This window comes from Nerophis ophidion, linkage group LG17, assembly GCF_033978795.1.
Source record: "Nerophis ophidion isolate RoL-2023_Sa linkage group LG17, RoL_Noph_v1.0, whole genome shotgun sequence".
Classification (NCBI taxonomy): domain Eukaryota; kingdom Metazoa; phylum Chordata; class Actinopteri; order Syngnathiformes; family Syngnathidae; genus Nerophis; species Nerophis ophidion.
Window position 1 is genome coordinate 22,514,376 of NC_084627.1, and position 22,412 is coordinate 22,536,787.

The 22,412-nt window shown below is 41.1% G+C and overlaps 1 protein-coding gene across 3 annotated transcripts; it reads left to right on the forward strand.

The window, feature by feature from the left end:
- The first annotated feature begins 2,739 nt into the window (after nucleotides 1-2,739).
- On the forward strand, nucleotides 2,740-19,180 carry LOC133536220 (serine/threonine-protein phosphatase with EF-hands 2-like). 3 transcript variants are annotated; one of them, XM_061876579.1, is made up of 18 exons: nucleotides 2,740-2,874; nucleotides 3,992-4,112; nucleotides 4,204-4,327; nucleotides 4,407-4,534; nucleotides 8,356-8,410; nucleotides 8,502-8,677; nucleotides 8,748-8,862; nucleotides 13,328-13,374; nucleotides 13,446-13,612; nucleotides 13,681-13,717; nucleotides 14,446-14,595; nucleotides 14,667-14,969; nucleotides 15,038-15,223; nucleotides 16,277-16,419; nucleotides 16,898-17,004; nucleotides 17,122-17,285; nucleotides 17,377-17,464; nucleotides 17,544-19,180. In XM_061876579.1, exons 4-18 carry the CDS (start codon nucleotides 4,466-4,468, stop codon nucleotides 17,726-17,728), a joined length of 1,992 nt encoding a protein of 663 aa, XP_061732563.1. In that variant the 5' UTR covers nucleotides 2,740-2,874; nucleotides 3,992-4,112; nucleotides 4,204-4,327; nucleotides 4,407-4,465; the 3' UTR covers nucleotides 17,729-19,180. The 3 variants fall into 3 exon arrangements, with proteins under 3 accessions (XP_061732563.1, XP_061732560.1, XP_061732562.1); XM_061876576.1 differs by having other exon boundaries at nucleotides 3,992-4,534; XM_061876578.1 differs by lacking the exon at nucleotides 13,328-13,374 and having other exon boundaries at nucleotides 3,992-4,534; nucleotides 13,432-13,612.
- Nucleotides 19,181-22,412: the final 3,232 nt, after the last annotated feature.

The window sequence follows — 22,412 nt, forward strand, 5'->3', positions numbered from 1 at the left end:
CTGTTTGTATGGGGGGAATGCGGACGTGACGACAGGTTGTAGAGGACTTTAAAGGCAATGCCTTTGAGGCATGCCCCCAATAATGTTTTCCGGGTGGAAATGGGGAGAAATTTGGGAGAATGGTCCCCAGGGAGATTGTCGGGAGGGGCACTGAACTTCGGGAGTGTCCCAGGAAAATTGGGAGGGCTGGCAAGTATGAGTATTAGCAGTGAATGCGGTGTATAATACCGGCAAGCCAGCTCTAATGTTAGTTTGGTATTGCTTCAAGGGCCAAATGAAATTACACGGCGGGCCAATTTTGGCCCGCGGGCCAGAGTTTGACATCCATGCACTAACTGATGGACTCGACATTAGGTGCGCCGAGCCCTGGGCCGATAACACATTTTGCTGGACAAAATACCACCCCACAAATTACTGCCAATAAACAATATTATCGTTAGCATTAATAAAGTACTTTCTATTCTATTATATTCTGTTATTTTGACACCAAATTAAGCATTAATGTAATGGTTATGGTTTTGACTATCACATCCCTTTTTTTTACTGTTTCTCCAGCGGTGTGCCGTCAGGGCCAGCAAGGCCTTCTCTGTTGGCCTAACATAACCAGAAGTCATGATGATGATTAAAGGTAAAATTAATCTTTTATTTACTTTCCCTAAATATCTAAAAGTATTCATATTCTCTTCATGTCATATTATGCTCCTTCCAGTGCTGTTGTTTTTAGGTTAGAGTTTTTATCCAATCAGAATTCAGGTAGTTTATGTTGCCATGCTGTACCAAATCTGCCCGAGGCCTTCAATCAATCAATCAATGTTTACTTATACAGCCCTAAACCACGAATGTCTCAAAGGGCTGCACAAGCCACAACAACATCCTCGGCTCAGATCCCACATCAGGGCAAGAAAAAATTCAATCCAATGGGATACATAGAGAACCCTAGGAGAGGACCGCAGATGTGGGGAACGCAGATGTGGGGGGGGGGGGACACCGAGTTCAAACATTTTCTTAAATGGATCATATTAGTACTGTGTGACTTTCTTTTCTTAGTCATAATATATAATAATAATGCAAAAACAGTTCAAAGTGCAATAAAATTTGTTCATAATTCTGGCGACTGAGCTGCCGGATTTTTTTTATTATCATAATAACTTTTTTCATTTTTTTAGTGTTCAATTTGATAGATAGCTTGTTTTGAAATAATCATTTAAGAGATTTAAGTATTAATTTTATTTTAAAAATGTTTTTGAATGTTCATCCATCTATTTTAAAGTTAAAGTTTAAGTACCAATGATTGTCACACACACACTACGTGTGGGGAAATTATTCTCTGTATTTGACCCATCACCCTTGATCACCCCCTGGGAGGTGAGGGGAGCAGTGAGCAGCAGCGGTGGCCGCGCCCGGGAATCTTTTTTGGTGATTTCACCTTTTGATGATATTACGGACCGTAGATGGTGAGAACCCTAAATTCCTTGCAATAGCTGGTTAAGAAATGTTGTTCTTATACAATTTGCTCATGCATTTGTTCACAAAGTAGTGACCCTCACTCCATCCTTGTTTATGAAGTAGCCACACTCTTTTTCTACAAAGCCACGCAGTTGTAACACGTGCAGAATGTGGCTTGGCATTGTCTTGCTGAAATAAGCAGGGGCGTCCATTATAAAATTGCTTGGATGGCAACATATGTTGCTCCAAAACGTGTATGTACCTTTCAGCATTAATGGTGCCTTCACAGATGTGTAAATTACCCATGCCTTGGGCACTAATACACCCCCATACCATCACAGATGCTGACTTTTAAACTTTGCGCCTATAACAATCAGGATGGTTCTTTGGTCTGGAAGACACAACATCCCCAGTTTCCAAAAACTATTTGAAATGTGGACTCGCCAAATCACAGAACACTTTTCCACTTTGCATCAGTCCATCTTAGATTGGCTCGGGCCCAGCGAAGCCGGCGGCGTTTCTGAGTGTTGTTGATACATGGCTTTATCTTTGCATTGTAGAGTTTTAACTTGTACTTACAGATGTAGCGACAAACTGTAGTTACAGACAGTGGTTTACTGAAGTGTTCCTGAGCCTATGTGGTGATATTCTTTAGATTAGATTAGATTACACACTGATGTCGCTTTTTAATGCAGTACCACCTGAGGGGTCGAAAGTCACGGGTGTTCAATGTTACGTGCAGTAATTTCCAAATTCTCTGAACCTTTTGATGAAATTACGGACCGTAGATGGTAAAATCCCTAAATTCCTTGCAATAGCTCGTTGAGAAATATTGTTCTTAAATAGTTTGACAATTTGCTCACACATTTGTTCACAAAATGGTGACCCTAGCCCCATCCTTGTTTGTGAATGATTGAGCATTTCATGGAAGCTGCTTTTATACCCAATCATGGCACCCACCTGTTCCCAATTAGCCTGTTCACCTGTGGAATGTTCCAAATAAGTGTTTCATGAAAAATCCCTAAACTTTCTTAGTCTTTTTTGCCACTTGTGGCCAGTTTTTTTGAAAAATGTTGCAGGCATCAAATTCCTTGCTACACCTGCACTTTTTGGGGCTGATTACGTGTGTCGATTAAGGTGCGATACTGACCACGACAAAAGGTGTCGAGCAGATACCCACACAAGCTGTTGCCCTTTATCAGAGCCTTCATCTGTTTACGTGGCGTATTGTAGATGCCAACTGTAGTGAGTTTTAATCCTAATCCACTTGTTTTGTTTAAGCTATCACAGAGGAGGAGTGTGGGGTGGGGGGGAGACCACAGCGAGACAATTGTCTGCAATGCCCTGGGACTACAACACCTTTGGGCCGAGAAGATGGGACATTTCACAGAGAAAACTTTGCTCGTGTGAGGAGGTGAGAAGCATCAGGTAACATTTAATTGGTCTATTGATTGTTGTTTGAATAATTCTATACACACTGCCCTTTCAATTTGAAACCCAAAGTGTAGTCGGTTATTATTGATGTCCGATGATAATCCCAATATTGGTAATTTGAATAAGTGTGACAAACATGAAGTATATGAGCCTCTGCTGTGCGGTTTTGTTTATCTGACAAAAGAAAATATTACAGTGGCACTTCAACTTAAAAGTGTTTTGAAATAGGAACCGGCGATGGCTACATATCATGCTTTAAGTCGCAAAAAATTGAGTTACAAGTATCCCCGCCATTTGTTGGCGTACCAAACATCATAGTGAACCTTGTTAGGTCCGCCAGAAACATCTGGTCTAACTTGCTAGCATTAACGTATAGCAAGAGAGCAACAAAATGTTGTTTTCCAAGGAAGGGCAGTGCAGAGAAGAACAAGTGGATGATATCAGTTGGAAAAAGAAAGAAAGAACTTGTCAAAACATGACAGTGTTCAACAGTCCGGGCTTCAGGATGCGCCACACATTTTCAATGGGAGACAGGTCTGGACTTCAGGCAGGTATCGACACTCTTTTACAATGAAGCCACGCTGTTGTAACACGTGGTTTGGCATTGTCTTGCTGAAATAAGCAGGGGCGTCCATGAAAAAGACGTTTGGATGACAACATATGTTGCTCCAAAACCTGTATGTAGCTTTCAGAATTAAAGGTGCCTTCAAAGATGTGTAAGTTACCCACGCATTGGCCACTAATATACAAAAAAAAACCGGTAAGCAATAGAAGAAATACAGCGACTCCATTGTTGACTGACTCTTGCTAGCATTAATTTAAGAGTTAGAATGCATAAAAAGAACAAAAACGTGTGTGCTTGTCTCACATAAGGATTGTGAATGATAGGCAATATTAAAAAAGAAGTGCTCTTCCCATTTAAGAGCAACGACACAAATGATTCCCGGGCGCGGCCAACGCTGCTGCCCACTGCTCCCCTCACCTCCCAGGGGGTGATCAAGGGTGATGGGTCAAATGCAGAGAATAATCTTGCCACACCTAGTGTGTGTGTGACAATCAGTGGTACTTTAACTTTAACAAATTAACCGGTAAGTCGGTGTTCCTATTTCAGAAACCAATGACCACTCTGGAGGACGCTGGCTCTCAGGAGGTGTTCTACGTTGGACAGTGACAACAGCAAAGGATCATGGGATGCGGCATGCAAAAACATCACCCAAAGCAATGTGACAGAGGTGACGTTTTTTTTTTTAGCAGGACATCCTTTTTACTAAGTGTCTGTTTACTCATCACATGAACTTTAATACTGTTTCCATCTTTTCGAAGTGAGCATTTCAGTTCCAGGTAAATACAATTTAATTCCATCACCTCCTAGCATTTTATGTTGAAGATTATTTGCATTTAACAAACAAATTTACACAACTTAATGCGCTCTACCAAGCTGCGACCTGTGAGTCTTTTGCTTTCATTTATGTATGTCATCATTATACACTAGAACGACATGTTTTTTAATACCTCTTCTCTTTCAGCTATCCGTGCGGCTCTGTTGATCCAACGCTGGTATCGTCAGTATGTCGCTCGGCTGGAGATGAGACGCAGGTGCACATGGAACATCTTCCAGTCCATTGAATATGCTGGAGAACAAGACCAGATCAAGGTCAGGTCAAAAGGACTTACAGCAGGGCTATTTAGTTCAAAACTTGGGACACTCCTAAAAACACTCTTGTTGTGTAGAGCAGTGGTTCTCAACCTTTTTTCAGTGATGTACCCCTTGTGAACATTTTTTTAATTCAGGTACCCCCTAATCAGAGCAAAGCATTTTTGGTTGAAAAAAACTGATGAAGTAAAATACAGCACTATGTCAAATATTGCTCATTTGTAGTGGTCTTTCTTGAACTATTTGGAAAATAAGATATAAGAATAACTAAAAACGTGTTAAAAATAAACAAGTGATTCAATTATAAATACAGATTTCTACACATAGGAGTGAAGTGAATTATATTTACATAGCACTTTTCTCTAGTGACTCAAAGCACTTTATGTTGTGTAATCAATCTATCTATGTTTATTTATATAACCCTAAATCCCAAGTGTTTCAAAGGCCTGGACAAACCACAACGACATCCTTGGTACAGAGCCCACATAGGCAAGGAAAAACGCACAGCAGTGGGACGTCGGTGACAGTGACTATGAGAAACCTTGGAGAGGACCGCATATGTGGGCAACCCTCCATTATCTAAGTTACATTTAAACCACTGTGGGTGGCACTGGGAGCAGGTGGGTAAAGTGCCTTACCTAAGGACACAACAGCATTAACTAGGATGGCAGAAGCGGGGATCGAACCTGGAACCCTCAAGTTGCTGGCACGGCCACCAGAGCTATACCGCTCGGGTACTTAAAGTGCCCTCTTTGGGGATTGTAATAGAGATCCATCTGGATTCATGAACTTAATTCTAAACATTTCTTCACAAAAAAAATCTATCTGTCAACACTGAATATTGCATTGTTGCATTTATTTTTACAGCTTATGAACTTACATTCATATTTTGTTGAAGTATTATTCAAAAAAATGTATTTATAAAGGATTTTTAAATTGTTGCTATTTTTAGAATATTAAAAAAAAATCTCACGTACCCCTTGGCATGCCTTCAAGTACCCCCAGGGGTATGCGTACCCCCATTCGAGAACCACTGGTGTAGAGTAACGTAGACCTCTGTAAACACATGATCAGATCCTTGCATTGACATTTTAATCTTGCTAGTAAACAGAACACTGGGGTCCAAACTTGTCATTTACATAACTGAGGCGTTCCTCAACGCACCGCTTTAAGTCCGAACTATAAATATTTCGCTTTTGGTAACATAGGTGTTGCTGAACCGTGTTTACTTTGACGCAGTGAGTAAAGTGCCTTAAGATCCATCCATCCATAACGTCTGTTATTTGGTGCTACTTGATTGAACTTAATTAGGTGCAATGTAAAAATAATACTTAAAATAAATGTATTATATCCATCCATCCATCCATTTTCTATCGTTTATTTCCTTTGGGGTCATGGTGGGCGCTGGTGCCTATCTCAGCTACAATCGGGCAGAAGGCCGTGTACACCCTGGACAAGTCGCCACCTCATCGCAGGGCTAACACATATAGACAGACAACATTCACACTCACATTCACACACTAGGGCAAATATAGTGTTATCAATCAACCTATCCCCAGGTGCATGTCTTTGGAGGTGGGAGGAAGCCGGAGTACCCGGAGGGAACCCACGCATTCACGGGGTGAACATGCAAACTCCACACAGAAAGATCCCGAGCCCGGGATTGAACCCCAGACAACTCAGGACCTTCGTATTGTGAGGCAGACGCACCAACCCATCTGCCACCGTGAGGCCAAAATATATTATAATTAATTAAATAAATAATTTCCATTAGGGATGTGAATCTTAGAACAACTTACGATTCGATTTGGATTCTTAGGGTGGCTATTCAATTCAGAAACGATTCTCGATTCAAATCAACTCTTGCAATATACAAAACCCCCCAAAACGAACGTTGGCACGTTGTGTAATTCGTAAATAAAAACAGAATAAAATGATTTGCTAATCCTTTTTAACTTATATTCAGTTGAATAGACTGAAAAGAATAGATATATAATTTAATGGCAGCAAAACATTGCAAAAAAGTTGGCACAGGGGCATTTTTACCACAGTGTTACATGGCCTTTCCTTTGAAAAACACTTAGTAAACATTTGGGAACTGAGGAGACCAATTTTTGAAGCTTTTCAGGTGGAATTCTTTCCCATTCTTGCTTGATGTACAGCTTTAAATTGTTCAACAGTTCGGGGTCTCCGTTGTGGTATTTGACGCTTCATAATGCGCCACACATTTTCAATCGGAGACAGGTCTGGACTACAGGAAGGCCAGTCTAGTACCCGCACTTTTTTAACATGAAGCCACTCTGTTGTAACACGTGCCTTGGCTTTGTCTTGCTGAAATAAGCAGGGGCGTCCATGATAACGTTGCTTGGATGGCAACATATGTTGCTCCAAAACCTGTATTTAGCTTTCAGCATTAATGGTGCCTTCACAGATGTGTAAGTTACCCATGCCTTGGGCACTAATACACCCCCATACCATCAAGGATGCTGGCTTATGAACTTTGCACCTATAACAATCCGGATGGTTCTTTTCCTCTTTGGTCCGGAGGACACGACATCCACATTTTCCAAAAACAATCTGAAATGTGGACTTGTCAGACCACAGAACACTTTTCCACTTTGCATCAGTCCATCTTAGATGAGCTCGGGCCCAGTGAAGCCGGCGGCGTTTCTGGATGTTGTTGATAAATTGCGTTCGCTTTGCATAGTAGAGTTTTAACTTGCACTTCCAAATGTAGCGACAAACTGTAGTTACTGATGGGGTTTTCTAAAGTATTCCTGAAACTGATGTGGTGATATCCTTTACACACTGATGTCGCTTTTTGATGCAGTACCGTCTAAGGCAGGGGTCGGCAACCCGCGGCTCCGGAGTCGCATGCGGCTCTTTGACCACTCTGATGTGGCTCAGCCGCATACTTGCCGACCGCCCGGAGAAGTCCGGTAGATTTCCGATTTTTACGTCTCTATCAGAAATCTCCCGGGTAAACAGTTTTCGATTTTCACCCAGATATCAACTTTGACGGCGTGCCGTGATAACAATGCCTCTAACACCTTTTCTACATATCATCACGCCAGGATTTTCACCATGCTATCTGCGTGCCGGCCGTCCGGTCACATTTTGGATGCGACCTCTATCTAAACGCATACGCAACTGCAAGGCATACTTGTTCAACAGCCATACAGGTCACACTGAGGGTTGTGATATAAACAACTTTAACACTCTTACTAATATGCGCCACACTGGGAACCCACACCAAACAAGAATGACAAACACATTTCAGGAGAACATCCGCACTATAACACAACATAAACACGACAGAACAAATACCCAGAATTCCATGTATCCTGACTCTTCCGGGCTCCATTATACACCCAGCTACCACCAACCGAACCCCGCCCACCTCAACCGACGCACGCCACTTTCCATCCCAACTGAAATTTATACAACTTTATAGACACATTTAAAGTCAAAGTATTTAACGGACTGATTGTTTATTTCCTGTATAGGCGATGATCAAATTATTTTAGTCCAATTTCTATCCGATACAGTTTTAGTTTACATCCATGCATATTATTGATTTCGCAATATTTATTATTGTGGTACTTTGCTGTAGTAGTGAAATGATCTTTATAAATGACGAAACTTTGATACAGATCTTGCATTGAATCTCATTCTTATTCAAATAAAACTTGAATGGTTGGCCTTCATTTATCAAAATCCAACATGCTTTAGCTGAAGCATTACACCAGCAATGGCTTCCAGTCCAAGAGTGATGTCACAGATACTTCACTAAACATTCCCATTGTCTTTTGCCCTTGCAGCTGTACAACTTTTTTGGCTTCTTAATGGACCACCTCACCCCCGCCAGCAGTGAGCGTAAGACCTCGGATGATTGCGGCATGCTTATCTCAACACAAATGTAACTTTGTCTTACAATACCGCTCTTGTTGTCTGACGTTCGATTCAGGAAACTTAATATCGCACATATTCCATGGGAATGAAATCGGCCGTGACATAGAATGGGAGTGCTACTTTTGCTACAAGAATATCGAGGTGCCGGACAGCTACGCTGGACCTCGGCCAACCTTCCCAATGACCTTCTGCGGCGTCTCCAAGCTGGTGGAGGCCTTCAAGCACAAACAAGTAGGCACGACCAAAGACACCTAAAGACTTGCGTATTTCATGGTTTGACCATCTTTCCTCCCACCAGTAGCAGCTCCATGCTCGCTATGTTCTACAGCTTCTTGGGGAGACTTGGAAACTGTTGCAAACTCTACCAAATATCAACAATGTCTCCGTCTGCCATACTAAGGAGATAACCATATGCGGTACGTTGCCCCAAGCATCACATTAGTAACTACAAACCCCAAAACCAGTGAAGTTGGCACTTTGCTGTAGCTTGTTTACTTCAGATGCAGTCAGTAGTTGTTTGTTCAACTTCTTTAGTTAAACTAGTAGTGTTTCTTAAAGTTCTTAAAGGGCCTCTCTTTTTCATTATTTGGGTTATTCTATTGGTGGCCCATGAATTCAGTTAAAAGGTTGATATGGTTGGACAATCTTGTATTGCTAAATTGTTCACAAGTGTATATGAGAGCATTTCAGTAATGTGTATAAGAGTGTTTCAGGAGTGTGTGTGAGATAAAAACATTTCAGTTGTTTATGTAAGAGCATTTCAGTAGTGTATGTAAGAGGTAATTCTGAAGCGTCCGGGAAACCAAAGTCTTTTGGTTCCGGGGGGAGTATGGTTGCAAAGCTGAAACTTAAAGGGAACATTATCACAATTTCAAAAGGGTTAAAAACAATAAAAATAAGTTCCCAGTGGCATGTTGTATTTTTTGAATTTTTTTTTCAAAATTTTACCGGTCTCGGAATATCCCTAAATAAAGCTTTAAAGTGCCTTATTTTCGCTATCTTCGAAACCACCATCCATTTCCCTGTGACGTCATACAGTGCTGCCAATGTAAACAAACAATGGGAATAGCACAGCAAGATTGAGCGACATTAGCTCGGATTCAGACTCGGATTTCAGCGGCTTAAGCGATTCAACAGATTATGCATGTATTGAAACGGATGGTTGGAGTATGAAAGTATTGAAGAAGAAACTGAAGCTATTGAGCGTATAGCTATTGACGCTATTCATAGCCATAGCATGGCCGAATAGCTGCGTTAGCATCGCTGGTAAAATGTGCGGACCAAACGATCAGGACTTTCGCATCTCGTGACACTAAAGCAACTTAAATCCGTCGATTGGTAAGTGTTTGATTCGCATTAAATGTGGGTGGAAGGAAACGTAATATAGTTGCAAATGCATCTGCAGGTTATCCATACATCTCTGTGCCATGTCTGCTTTAGCACCGCCGGTAAATAGCATGTTAGCATTGATTAGCATAGCATGTTAGCATCAATTAGCTGGCAGTCAACATCAACAAAACTCACCTTTGTGATTTTGTTGACTATCGTTGCAAATGCATCTGCAGGTTATCCATACATCTCTGTGCCAGGTCAGGTCTGCTTTAGCACCGCTGGTAAATAGCATGTTAGCGTCGATTAGCTTAGCATGTTATCATCGATTATCTGGCATTCACGCCTCAGCCAAATATGTCTGATTAGCACATAAGTCAAGATCAACAAAACTCACCTTTGTGATTTCGTTGACTTAATCGTTGCAAATGCATCTGCAGTTTATCCATACATCTCTGTGCCATGTCTGTGATCGCCGGTAAAATGAGGAGACACTTTGGCACATTCAATGGGGGTCTGGCGGCTGACACTTTCGCATCTTCGGGCCAGTGGTGCAACTTGAATCCCTCCCTGTTAGTGTTGTTACACCCTCCGACAACACAACGTCGAGGCATTATGTCTCCAAGGTTCCAAAAAATAGTCGAAAAAACAGAAAATAACAGAGCTGAGACCCGGTGTTTACAATGTGTTGAAAATGAAAATGGCGGCTGTATTACCTCGGCAACGTCACATTCTGACGTCATCGCCTCCAGAGAGATAAATAGAAAGGCGTTTAATTCGCCAAAATTCAGCCATTTAGAGTTCGGAAATCGGTTAAAAAAATATATGGTCCTTTTTCTGCACCATCAAGGTATATATTGACGCTTACATAGGTCTGGTGATAATGTTCCCCTTTAAAAACACTAGAGTGCTGTCATCATAGACATGATCTTTGGCTATCTTTTTGCAGCAATTTCTTAAAAAACAGCACAGCAATCCTGCAACTCTGACAAAATAAATAGACCAAAATCAAATGTCTACAATAGAGGACGATAGTTCCGAATAAAAAAAAATTGGGGCACATTTGGGAGAATATAAACAAGTGGAATCCTTTTTTGTTAAGTGTGCTTTGCTACTAAAGTGCCAAGTGTGTGTTCCTTTTGGTGTGTGTTTATTATTTAAGTTCTTGGAATGAAAAAAAGACCAAAGCGGAGCTATGTTGAAAGGGTTGAAATGCCCTTAACATAACACAATAATTGATATTGTATAAATAGTCTGAAATAATTTTAAAATACGTATTTATTTAAAGTGGCAAAATGTATTAATATATCCTATTGATAGCAGTTTTTGAGAGATTTTTGGGGCGGTATAGCTCGGTTGGTAGAACGGCCATGCCAGCAACATGAGGTCAGTGGGCAAGACGCTTTACCCACCTACTCCCAGTGCCACCCACACTGATTTAAATGCAAAAATTAGATATTGGGTTTCACTATGTAAAGCGCTTTGAGTCACTAGAGAAAAAGCGCTATATAAATATAATTCACTTCACTTTTGTCATTAGAGATAAACACATGAGGAGTTTTTAACACCAAGGGGACAATGGTTGATTTGTGTTCTTTCAGTAATTATTTGCGGATTTTAGCCATACTTTTTGTTGTGTTGGTCCATTACGTACTTTTTCTCAGGAGGGTTTTTTCATGTTAAATAAAAAATTGTCACCATCTTATTCTTTTACAGGTATAAGAAAATGATACCCCAAAGCCAAACAAGACATAAGTCAATTTTTTAAAGGGCATGAAAACCTTTTTTTTATTTGTTTTTTTTTTTTTTACTTTTTTGATCAAATCTCAAATAGCAACTTCACCCCTAGGCGACAAACCCCCACAAAACAATCATGTAATATTTTTCTTTTTAATACTCAGTGGCCTAGTGATTATAGTGTCCGCCCTGAGATCGGTAGGTTGTGAGTTCAAACCCCGGCCGAGTCATACCAAAGACTATATAAATGGGACCCATTGCCTCAGCATCAAGGGTTGGAATTGGGGGTTAAATCACCATAAGTGATTCCCGGGCGCGGCACCGCTGCTGCCCACTGCTCCCCTCACCTACCAGGTGGTGATCAAGGGGATGGGTCAAATGCAGAGGACAAATTTCACCACACCTAGTGTTTGTGTGACAATCATTGGTACTTTAACTTTAACTATAATTCCGACAATTTGAAGTCCTATTGATCCATCCATCCATCCATCATCTTCCGCTTATCCGAGGTCGGGTCGCGGGGGCAACAGCCTAAGCAGGGAAACCCAGACTTCCCTCTCCCCAGCCACTTCGTCTAGCTCTTCCCGGGGGATCCCGAGGCGTTCCCAGGCCAGCCGGGAGACATAGTCTTCCCAACGTGTCCTGGGTCTTCCCCGTGGCCTCCTACCGGTTGGACGTGCCCTAAACACCTCCCTAGGGAGGCGTTCGGGTGGCATTCTGACCAGATGCCCGAACCACCTCATCTGGCTCCTCTCGATGTGAAGGAGCAGCGGCTTTACTTTGAGTCCCTCCCGGATGACAGAGCTTCTCACCCTATCTCTAAGGGAGAGCCCCGCCACACGGCGGAGGAAACTCATTTCGGCCGTTTGTACCCGTGATCTTATCCTTTCGGTCATGACCCAAAGCTCATGACCATAGGTGAGGATGGGAACGTAGATCGACCGGTAAATTGATTGTCCTATTGATCACAAGTTTATATTAGTATAAATTTGCGAAACAGTTATTTAAACCTGTGACATTTATCTGATCAAAAGGCCTTAAAAGGGATTTTTTTAAAATAATGCTTGATATTTTGGTTTAAGACTGAAGTTCAAAAGTAAGAAATATATGTATGAATCCAAACATGTTTAACGCCCTTAAAAAATTAGGGCTTTTATATCCTGATTGGCTTTGAAGTTATTCAAAGCCAATCAGAGGTTTAAAGATGACAAAAAGTACAAATTCCAGGATTGCTTAACCTGTGTGGTCTGCTCTATAAGATTATATGGAAATAGGCAAGTAGTTTTCAAATAATCCTACGAATGACCTGCTGATTAAACTTTATGGAAAAATCATGGTTAGCAACATCATCAGGACATTGTTATAATTGGTAGGTGCAAAATGATGTGCCTTCTGTTATGTTTTATCATAGCAAAATAAATTACTCTTCTTTAAATGTGTGTTTGTTACTTTTAAATGTTGATAGGAGCCTCTGATGCTGTAATGGTCATTTTACCTGCAGGTTTTTTGATAAACCAATCACAGTTGAATCCTTCTGCCACAAAACAACCAGCAGAACATCATTTCTGACCTCATCCATATTAGATTCCGGAATTTCAACGAGTACATCCCTATCAATCAGTCAATCAATGTTTACTCATATAGCCCTAAATCACGAGTGTCTCAAATGGCTGCACAAGCCACAACGACATCCTCGGCTCAGATCTCACATCAGGGCAACAAAAAACTCAACCCTCTACCCCTACCACATGATAATGGCTGGATGACTTTTACTTTGTGTAAAATCAGAATGCGTTCTAATTTATGAATTCACAGGCGATTTACATGGACATCTCGAAGATCTGCTACTGATATTCTACAAGGTACTTGCACAATGTACAATCATCTGGTTAATTTGTCCCATTTTCTAACATCGTCAGTGTTACACATCCAGAATGGTTTGCCTTCATCAGAGAGACCGTACGTGTTCAACGGCGACTTTGTGGACCGGGGGAAAAACTCGTTAGAGATCCTACTAATTCTGTTTGGGTTCCAGCTAGTCTATCCTAACAATGTCCATTTGAACAGGGGAAACCACGAGGACCACATTGTTAATCTAAGGTACTATTTATGGTTTATTACATTCTTCGATGTCAAATGTAGATGTCATTTGGTGTGTGGTCTTCCAGATACGGGTTCACCAAAGAAGTTCTGGGGAAATACAGGGTAGGTCTTTATCATTTTGTTGCTTTACGCTCTATTGCAGTGGTCCCCAACCTTTTTGTAGCTGCGGACTGGTCAACGCTTGAAAATTTGTCCCACGGAGGGTGGGGGGTGGTTCATAAAGAAATACAATCATGTGTGCTTACGGACTGTATCCCTGCAGACTGTATTGATCTATATTGATATATAATGTATATATTGTGTTTTTTATGTTGATTTAATCATTAAAAAAAAAAGTTTAATTTCTTGTGCAGCCCGGTACCAATTGGTCCTTGGGGACCACTGCTCTATTGTACACAAAAATATTCACGCATTTCAAGATTGGGGATTGTAATACTTTTGCTCATTTTCTGAAGAGTAGGGTAGGAGGCCTAAATGTCCAGACCTAAACTTGAATATATTTTCTTTAGAATTAACTGGCTTGTGTGCGAGTAAAGGGCTGATTTACAGTACATAAGCCAGACTGACTAAGAAGGGAGTAGCGAACGAGGTCAATGATAAAAAAATAAATGCTGCAAAATTTAACAGATTTATCCTTGGCCCATGGTGCTTAAGTCCCTGAGAAAGTGAAAACCACACTGATAGGTTTGGCATAGTCGTGATCCAAACCAGGAAGACAGTAAACACCATGCTGTCACTCGATTTCGACAAAACGCAGCGTCTACCTTGTTCCGTTTCTTCTGTACCCCAAAGCCTTCTTTTGAAGCACTGTCCTATGGATTGTTGTGCAGTTGCATGGAAAAAAGATCTTAAAGCTCGTGCAGAAGATCTTCAGCTGGCTGCCTTTAGCGACTATAGTGGATCACAAGGTGCTCATAGTGCATGGAGGGATCTCTGACAGCACAGACCTCAACGTAATAGCCAAACTGGATAGACATAAAGTAAGAAAGCCCAATACCCATCAGCAACAGGTCCTGATCTATTAAGCATTAATATTTTGGAATTTGGCCAGTATGTCTCCACCCTGAGGCCTCCACAGCGAGGGTTTCATACGACAGAGGACAACCGGGACGAGGAACCATCAGAAAGTCGACGTCGTGTATTTTCCCTGACTCAGGAGAGATTGAGTCCAGCTCATAGGCACAAAATTTCACGCCGCTCACTTCAAAATCCTCCTCGGAGCGACCGACTGCACTGCTCAGTGGAAAAGGAGCTGAAGAAAAGACGGAGACAGGCCGGTTTTGACCAGTCTTATGGAGACATAAATACATCTGACTCCCAGGAAACAGGGAGCGATGACCATGAGTGGAAACAAGTAAGTATAAGTTCTACTATTTGCCACTTGTTTGCAGTTCAGTGCGTTACTAATGGGATCGAACACAGGTGGTGGACATGCTGTGGAGCGACCCGATTCCTCAGAATGGATGCATCCCGAATGAGGTGCGAGGCGGAGGCTGCTGCTGGGGCCCGAATGTTACTGAAGATGTTCTGGGACGACACAACCTGCAGCTTCTCATCCGCTCGCACGAGTGCAAACAGGATGGCTACGAATTCTGCCATGACGGGAAGGTGAGCGTGTGTCATGAAACCAAGTTGACTACCCATTCTTAGACCCGGCATGTTCAAAGTGTGGTCAGTTGCCTTGTGGTTGGAGTGTCCGCCCTGAGACAGGAAGGTCGTGAGATCAAACCCCGGCCGAGTCATACCAAAGACTATAAAAATGGGACCCATTGCCTCCTTGCTTGGCACTCAGCTTCAAGGGTTGGAATTGGGGGTTAATTCACCAAAATTATTCCCAAGTGCGGTCACCGCTGCTGCTCACTGCTCCCCTCAACCTCCCAGGGGGTGAACATGGAGATGGGTCAAATGCAGAGGATAATTTCACCACACCTTGTGTGTGTGTGACTATGGTTGGGACTTTGACTTTTAACTTCAAAAACTAGGCACCCACGATGTATTTTTTTCCCCCAAACCAATACACATAATGTTCTCCTTTTCAAGAACGTTACCAATTGTATTATTTTGTACTACTATTTAAATGTATATTTAAATTTAGTCTGCGCACACCTTTGTCTTCATGCATTTCAGGTGGTTGATAAGGTTTGATGTGTTGGGGCGCGATGCTTTTTTTTTTTCCCTTCCTCGCGAAATGTTTGCTAAACATTCGGTGCAAACAGCACGCACAATGTCTTCCTGTGAAACTGTAGAAAAGTTCTAAAACGATCAATGTCACGTTTGTTATTTATGAGGGGAACTTTACGGCACAAGTCGGACAAAATGAGCAACCCACCTACAGCACAGTACGAGTAATATCACTAAATTGAAGCGTTTTTGTTTTTTTAATCGTTATACAAGCTATTTTTTAATGTTACCAAATTTATGGGTGTGACGTAATTCCTCACATCGCCGAAATAATTATCTGTCCGTTATTCATCATGCAAAATGACATGCAGGGCGTTTTTTTCTTTTTTTAAATCTATATATAGTATTGGCTTTTGAAAAATAAATATATCAAAAAGGCCCCTCGCATACTTAGATTTTTTATTATGTGGCCTATATTGGAAGAAGATTGGAAACACCTGACTTAGACCATAGTTCACAGGTGCATTCTCCTCCATGCAGGTGCTTACTTTATTCTCAGCTTCCAACTACTATGAAGTAGGCAGCAACAGAGGAGCCTACATCCGGATGGGCCCCGACCTGAACCCTCACCTTGTTCAGTATCAAGCCAGCAAGACTTGCAGGGAGCTAACCCTGCGACAAAGGTTTGATGGACTAATAATATATTGACCTGAATGTAAGTAATATAAGAATCATATATTCTAGTCGTCGTATCACAGCTGGTGTGTGAGTGTGTGAGTGACAGGGAGAAAAGCGGTGATCTGTTTGTGATGTGTCACAAGTGTCAAGAGGGGGTGTCAAGTCAACTGAGCAGTTAGGAATTCAGTACCTTGCTCAAGGACACATCAGTAGTGCTTAAGAAAAAAACAATCTGACATTTTCTGACATTACCATGAATTGATTTACGTGGACTGCGACTTAAACAAGTTGAAAAACTTTTTCGGGTGTTACCATTTAGTGATCAATTGTACGGAATATGTACTGAACTGTGCAATCTACTGATAAACGTTTCAATCAATCAATCAATCCTCTCAAATAGTCCGGAATTTCTGCAGGCATTTGCAACGGATCCTCAACCACCAACTACTGTATTTAATCCTCTAATGTCTTGTCTCCTGTTAGTGTCGGATGGACGGAGAGGTCGGCCCTACAAGCTCTGAGGGAACGACTGTTCGTCCATAAGTCAGATCTCACCAGGGTCTTCCAGGAGTTTGACCCAAACAAAACAGGTACTAAACTGCAACCATGCACAAAGACTGTTTGCCTGTGAACAACAGTAGCACACTAGTTCAACACCAGCTAGTTGCAGCATCATCCCACACTAGCAGCTCTTTGTCAATTGGCAGGGTTGATCTCAGCACGGGACTGGGCCAGTGCCACAGAGAGTGTGCTGAAGCTGGGTGTACCATGGAGGGTCCTGCGTCCTCAGCTTGTGAGCGTCACTGAGCAGGGCATGGTGGACTACCAGCAGTGGATAAGGGAGCTTTCACTCACAGAGCCTCATCTGCAGGTGGCTCTTCCTTATCTTACCTTGAGTAAACAATTCTTATCCACTTGATCAGTTTGTTTACAAGCAAAGGATGTCCTTGTTTTTGTGACAGATCTCAAACACCAGCATCCTAGAAATCATGTACAAGAACCATTCAAACCTTGAAACCATCTTCCGGATCATAGATACCGACCACTCAGGTATGTAAGATTCTCTGTAACCACCCCTCCTTGTTGTTGTTCCTACATTTATCAACCTCTTCATTGCTCTCCCTTCCAGGTCTAATCTCGCTTGAGGAATTTCGTCAAACCTGGAAACTGTTAAGCTCACACCTCAAGAAGGAAATCAGTGAAAAGGCCTTGGCGGACTTGGCTCACAGCATTGACTTCAACAAGGACGGGGTCATCGACATCAACGAGTTCATGGAGGCGTTTCGCCTGGTGGAGGTCTCTGCACACGAGTAGGAAAATATGGAAAGTTTGTATTTGGACGTTTTAAAATGAGAACATGGGCTTCACGGTGGCAGAGGGGTTAGTGCGTCTGCCTCACAATACGAAGTTCCTGCAGTCCTGGGTTCAAATCCAGGCTCGGGATCTTTCTGTGTGGAGTTTGCATGTTCTCCCCGTGAATGCGTGGGTTCCCTCCGGGTACTCCGCCACCTCCAAAGACATGCACCTGGGGATAGGTTGATTGGCAACACTAAAATTGGCCCTAGTGTGTGAATGTGAGTGTGAATGTTGTCTGTCTATCTGTGTTGGCCCTGCAATGAGGTGGCGACTTGTCCAGTGTGTACCCTGCCTTCTGCCCGATTGTAGCTGAGGTAGGCGCCAGCGCCCCCCGCGACCCCGAAAGGGAATAAGCGGTAGAAAATGGACAACTTTTCAATCTTGTGGATTCTGAATGTTTTAAATAAAGTTTGTTGAACATGGTATCTAATAAAGATCATGTATTTTTTAAGGATTACCTTTTAGTTAAGTAAGTGGGCTTCACGGTGGCAGAGGGGTTAGTGCGTCTGCCTCACAATACGAAGTTCCTGCAGTCCTGGGTTCAAATCCAGGCTCGGGATCTTTCTGTGTGGAGTTTGCATGTTCTCCCCGTGAATGCGTGGGTTCCCTCCGGGTATTCCGGCTTCCTCCCACTTCCAAAGACATGCACCTGGGGATAGGTTGATTGGCAACACTAAATTGGCCCTAGTGTGTGAATGTGAGTGTGAATGTTGTCTGTCTATCTGTGTTGGCCCTGCGATGAGGTGGGGACTTGTCCAGGGTGTACCCTGCCTTCCGCCCGATTGTAGCTGAGATAGGCGCCAGCGCCCCCCGCGACCCCGAAAGGGAATAAGCGGTAGAAAATGGATGGATGGATGGATGGATGGATTTTAGTTAAGTATGGTGACATCCACCATGATGCAATTTCTCTTGTATACAAAAAAAATGGACATCAATAAGTGAGTTCAAGAATGGATTTCAATACATCCCAAATTAGGCAAAAATGGCATTCAACATTAATGCACTTGCATGATCTACTAAGTCGCGTCTACTAAGAGCCATATTGGACTAAAAATACAAAAACAAATCTGTCCGGATCCGCAAAAAATTAAAACCCATATTACATATAGTGTGTCATGAGATATAAATTGAATTATGAGGACTTAAAGGAAACTAAATGAGCTCAAATATAGCTACAAATGAGGCATAATGATGCAATATGTACATACAGCTAGCCTAAATAGCATGTTAGCATCGATTAGCTTGCAGTCATGCAGTGACCAAATATGTCTGATTAGCACTCCACATAAGTCAATAACATCAACAAAACTCACCTTTGTGCATTCATGCACAACGTTATAAGTTTGGTGGACAAAATGAGACGGAAAAAGAAGTGGCATGAAACACGTCTGAGAAAGTTATACATGGAAACAAACCACGGGGAGTTCTATGACCGCCAAAATAGTAGGACAAAACGGCGCTTGCCAAATACTCGAATCAGTGAAGCATGTTTATTACAAACAGTGTGCTTTATAGCAATTAGGGAGGTTTGTGTCATGTTTGCCCTACTACAGAAACCAAATTAAAACAAAAAATATGTTTTTTCCCCTCATCATTTCCATTTTTTATATATTTTTTTGAAAAAGCTCCAGAGAGCCACTAGGACAGCGCTTAAGAGCCGCATGCGGCTTCAGAGCCGCAAGTTGCCGACCCCTGTACTAGGGGGTTGAGGTGCTGGGACCATAATAGCTGAAAAAAGCATAACATTTTGTCCCAAAAAAATCTCTAACCAACACATTTTACACAGGCTATTTTCAGGAAAAAGCATGTCATGCCTGCATAGAATATCACAACAAATGGCAATCGTATGGTTATTGTCAGTGCTATCAGAAAACAAAGACTAAAACAAACTACAACCAACGCTGACGAAGAGCGCATGCTTAGCCACCTAATGTACGCCTAATACTAAAGAGACGACATTTTTTCCAAAGGCATGCCGACAGGCTCCTGTTTCAAACGTTTCAGATTGCCACATAACTTGGTACATATAGTCCACAATATGCAAACACGAATGAGGAATTATTTTAGCATGTGATTTGGCTGTCTCACTACGTTGCACATAGCCACGATGACAGCTGTGCTAATGTTGGAAGCCATTTCCTCAGCGTATCAGCATATTGAGAAGGAAATAGGCACTGACACTACCCATATCCACATAGGTCTTATTTGTCAAAATTTGTCAGTTCGAATATACATCGACATACAGGCTAACAGGCATACATTTACCCCGTTTGCCTACATATCGATGTGTCATTGACCGGTCTAACATGCTAAGCATTACACTATGAGCTAAGCACCATCATACAATATAGTTTACATACGAAAATGACCATTTCCATTTATTACAAGTAATAAGAAAACGTAAATGCCTTACTTACAAATCCCTGTTTTGTTTTTTGCCTTGTCATGAATAAGTTAAGAATCGTAATGACGCCTTTTAGATTTACTAAGGTCTGACATGTTTAGTAACTTTACCAGCGGCAGTAGCCAGATGAATAAGTTAAGAATCGTAATGACGCCTTTTAGATTTACTAAAGTCTGACATGTTTAGTAACTTTACCAGCGGCAGTAGCCAGACGAATAAGTTAAGAATCGTAATGACGCCTTTTAGATTTACTAAGGTCTGACATGTTTAGTAACTTTACCAGTGGCAGTAGCCAGACGAAAAGGGCGGTGCATAACTGGCAACCTGGACGTGACACACTCACAGACTTTCTAATTGGTCAAACGGTGGAGGGCGGGACATTAAAATTAAAACAATAAGATTTTGGGGCTGTAAATCTAATTTTAAAACGAGCATATCCCGGCTGAACTACTGTTATCAGTTATAGAGGTATTCGAAAAGAACATGATTTATTAATGCCTTGTGACACATCAAGGCATTTTAATGAGATTTCTCCTGATGATTGAGGGAACGCCTCATGAAAAAGTTCTGTAGAGATGAAGTAGTCTTGTGATTTTTCCCACACATACATATTGCGCTCTACCACGGCATCGAGCGATATTCTCTGGATAATCCAATCAAGACATATATATATATATATATATATATACACACACACACATATATTATATATATATATTTATATATGGTTGAAATATACTACTTTTCTTATTTCAATAAGAATCTCTCAGATTTTACAGAAAGAAACAAAAGATATGTTTGTGTGTATGTATATATATACAGTATATAGTTGAAATATCATACTAGTTTTCTTATTTCAATAAGAATCTCTCATATTTTAAAGAGACACATGTATATATATATACATACACACACATATATACATATACATAGATACATGTATATATACATACACTTATATACACATACAAACAAATACATACATATACACATATATATATACATACAAATATACACATATATATATACATACATATATATACACACATATATATATACATACACACATATAGATATACATACATACGTACACATATATATATACATACATATATATAATGTACATACATATATACATACATACACATACATATATATATACATACATACACATACATATATATACATACATACACATACATATATACATACATACATAAATATCAATCAATGTTTACTTATATAGCCCTAAATCACTAGTGTCTCAAAGGGCTGAATATATACATATACATACATAAATATATACATATATATATATATATATATATATATGTATATATTTATGTCAAACAGTGACGTGCGGTGAGGTTCATGGCTGGTGAGGCACTGACTTCATCACAGTCAGATTTATAAACATATGAACCCTAAAGAGTATCTTTTTCACCATTTGAATGGCAGCAGTTACCGGGTTATGTTTAAAAGCTCAACCAGCATTCTTTACACATACACACTGTAGCACACAAAAAAGCACATTTAATTAAAAAAAAACGTTATTATGGTCTTACCTTTACTTATAAATTATGTCCATGCGCCACTCCTTCTGAAAAAAACCTTGTTTATAGAAGTTTTCCTTATCTTTCTTCAGTTTTAAAAGTATCTCTGTCTCGATGGAGATCACTGTCTAAAGCAAACCTTTTAGCTCCGGCGTTGGTCTTGCTTTAATTATTACCTCCTGCTTCGATTGAAAGTCCAGTTTAGAAAACTGTTTTATTTTAGATATGTAATCATCCATGTTAAAAGTCCAGGGGACAGGAAAAAATAAAAGATCGCTGCCGCTGCACTTTACTTGCTAACTGTAGCTTGTTGTCACTTATTCTGCAGCCGAGTAATCGCAGGAATGATCCCTGGGATCACTAGTGCCCTCTATCACCAGGAGGCGGGAGAACAGATGCCTCACACAGTGCGTCTTCGCAGTCGTTTTATGATTGGCCAGCACAAGAAATACGTTACACACATACAGTTGTTGACAAAATACACTGTACTGTACAGCTAACTAAACTATGGAAATGTATAATATCATTCATATTGCAATATGGTCTCACTGCACAACAGCCAGCAGTTAGCAGTCATTGCACAATCCAAGGTGAGGCTCAACAGGCTGCTGACTCACCGCAAGTCTCTTCTCAGTATTTGAACTGCAAATGTGAAAATTCGGTGATTTTGAATAAAAACAAATCT

Bases quoted from the DNA above. Each gene is read 5' to 3' on its own strand.
- LOC133536220 (XM_061876576.1), top strand. From the start codon at position 4,379: ATGTTTTTTAATACCTCTTCTCTTTCAGCTATCCGTGCGGCTCTGTTG. The intron at 8,411-8,501 runs GTAAGACCTCGG...CGTTCGATTCAG, and splicing joins CACCCCCGCCAGCAGTGAGC to GAAACTTAATATCGCACATA. The intron at 15,224-16,276 runs GTGAGCGTGTGT...TCCTCCATGCAG, and splicing joins AATTCTGCCATGACGGGAAG to GTGCTTACTTTATTCTCAGC.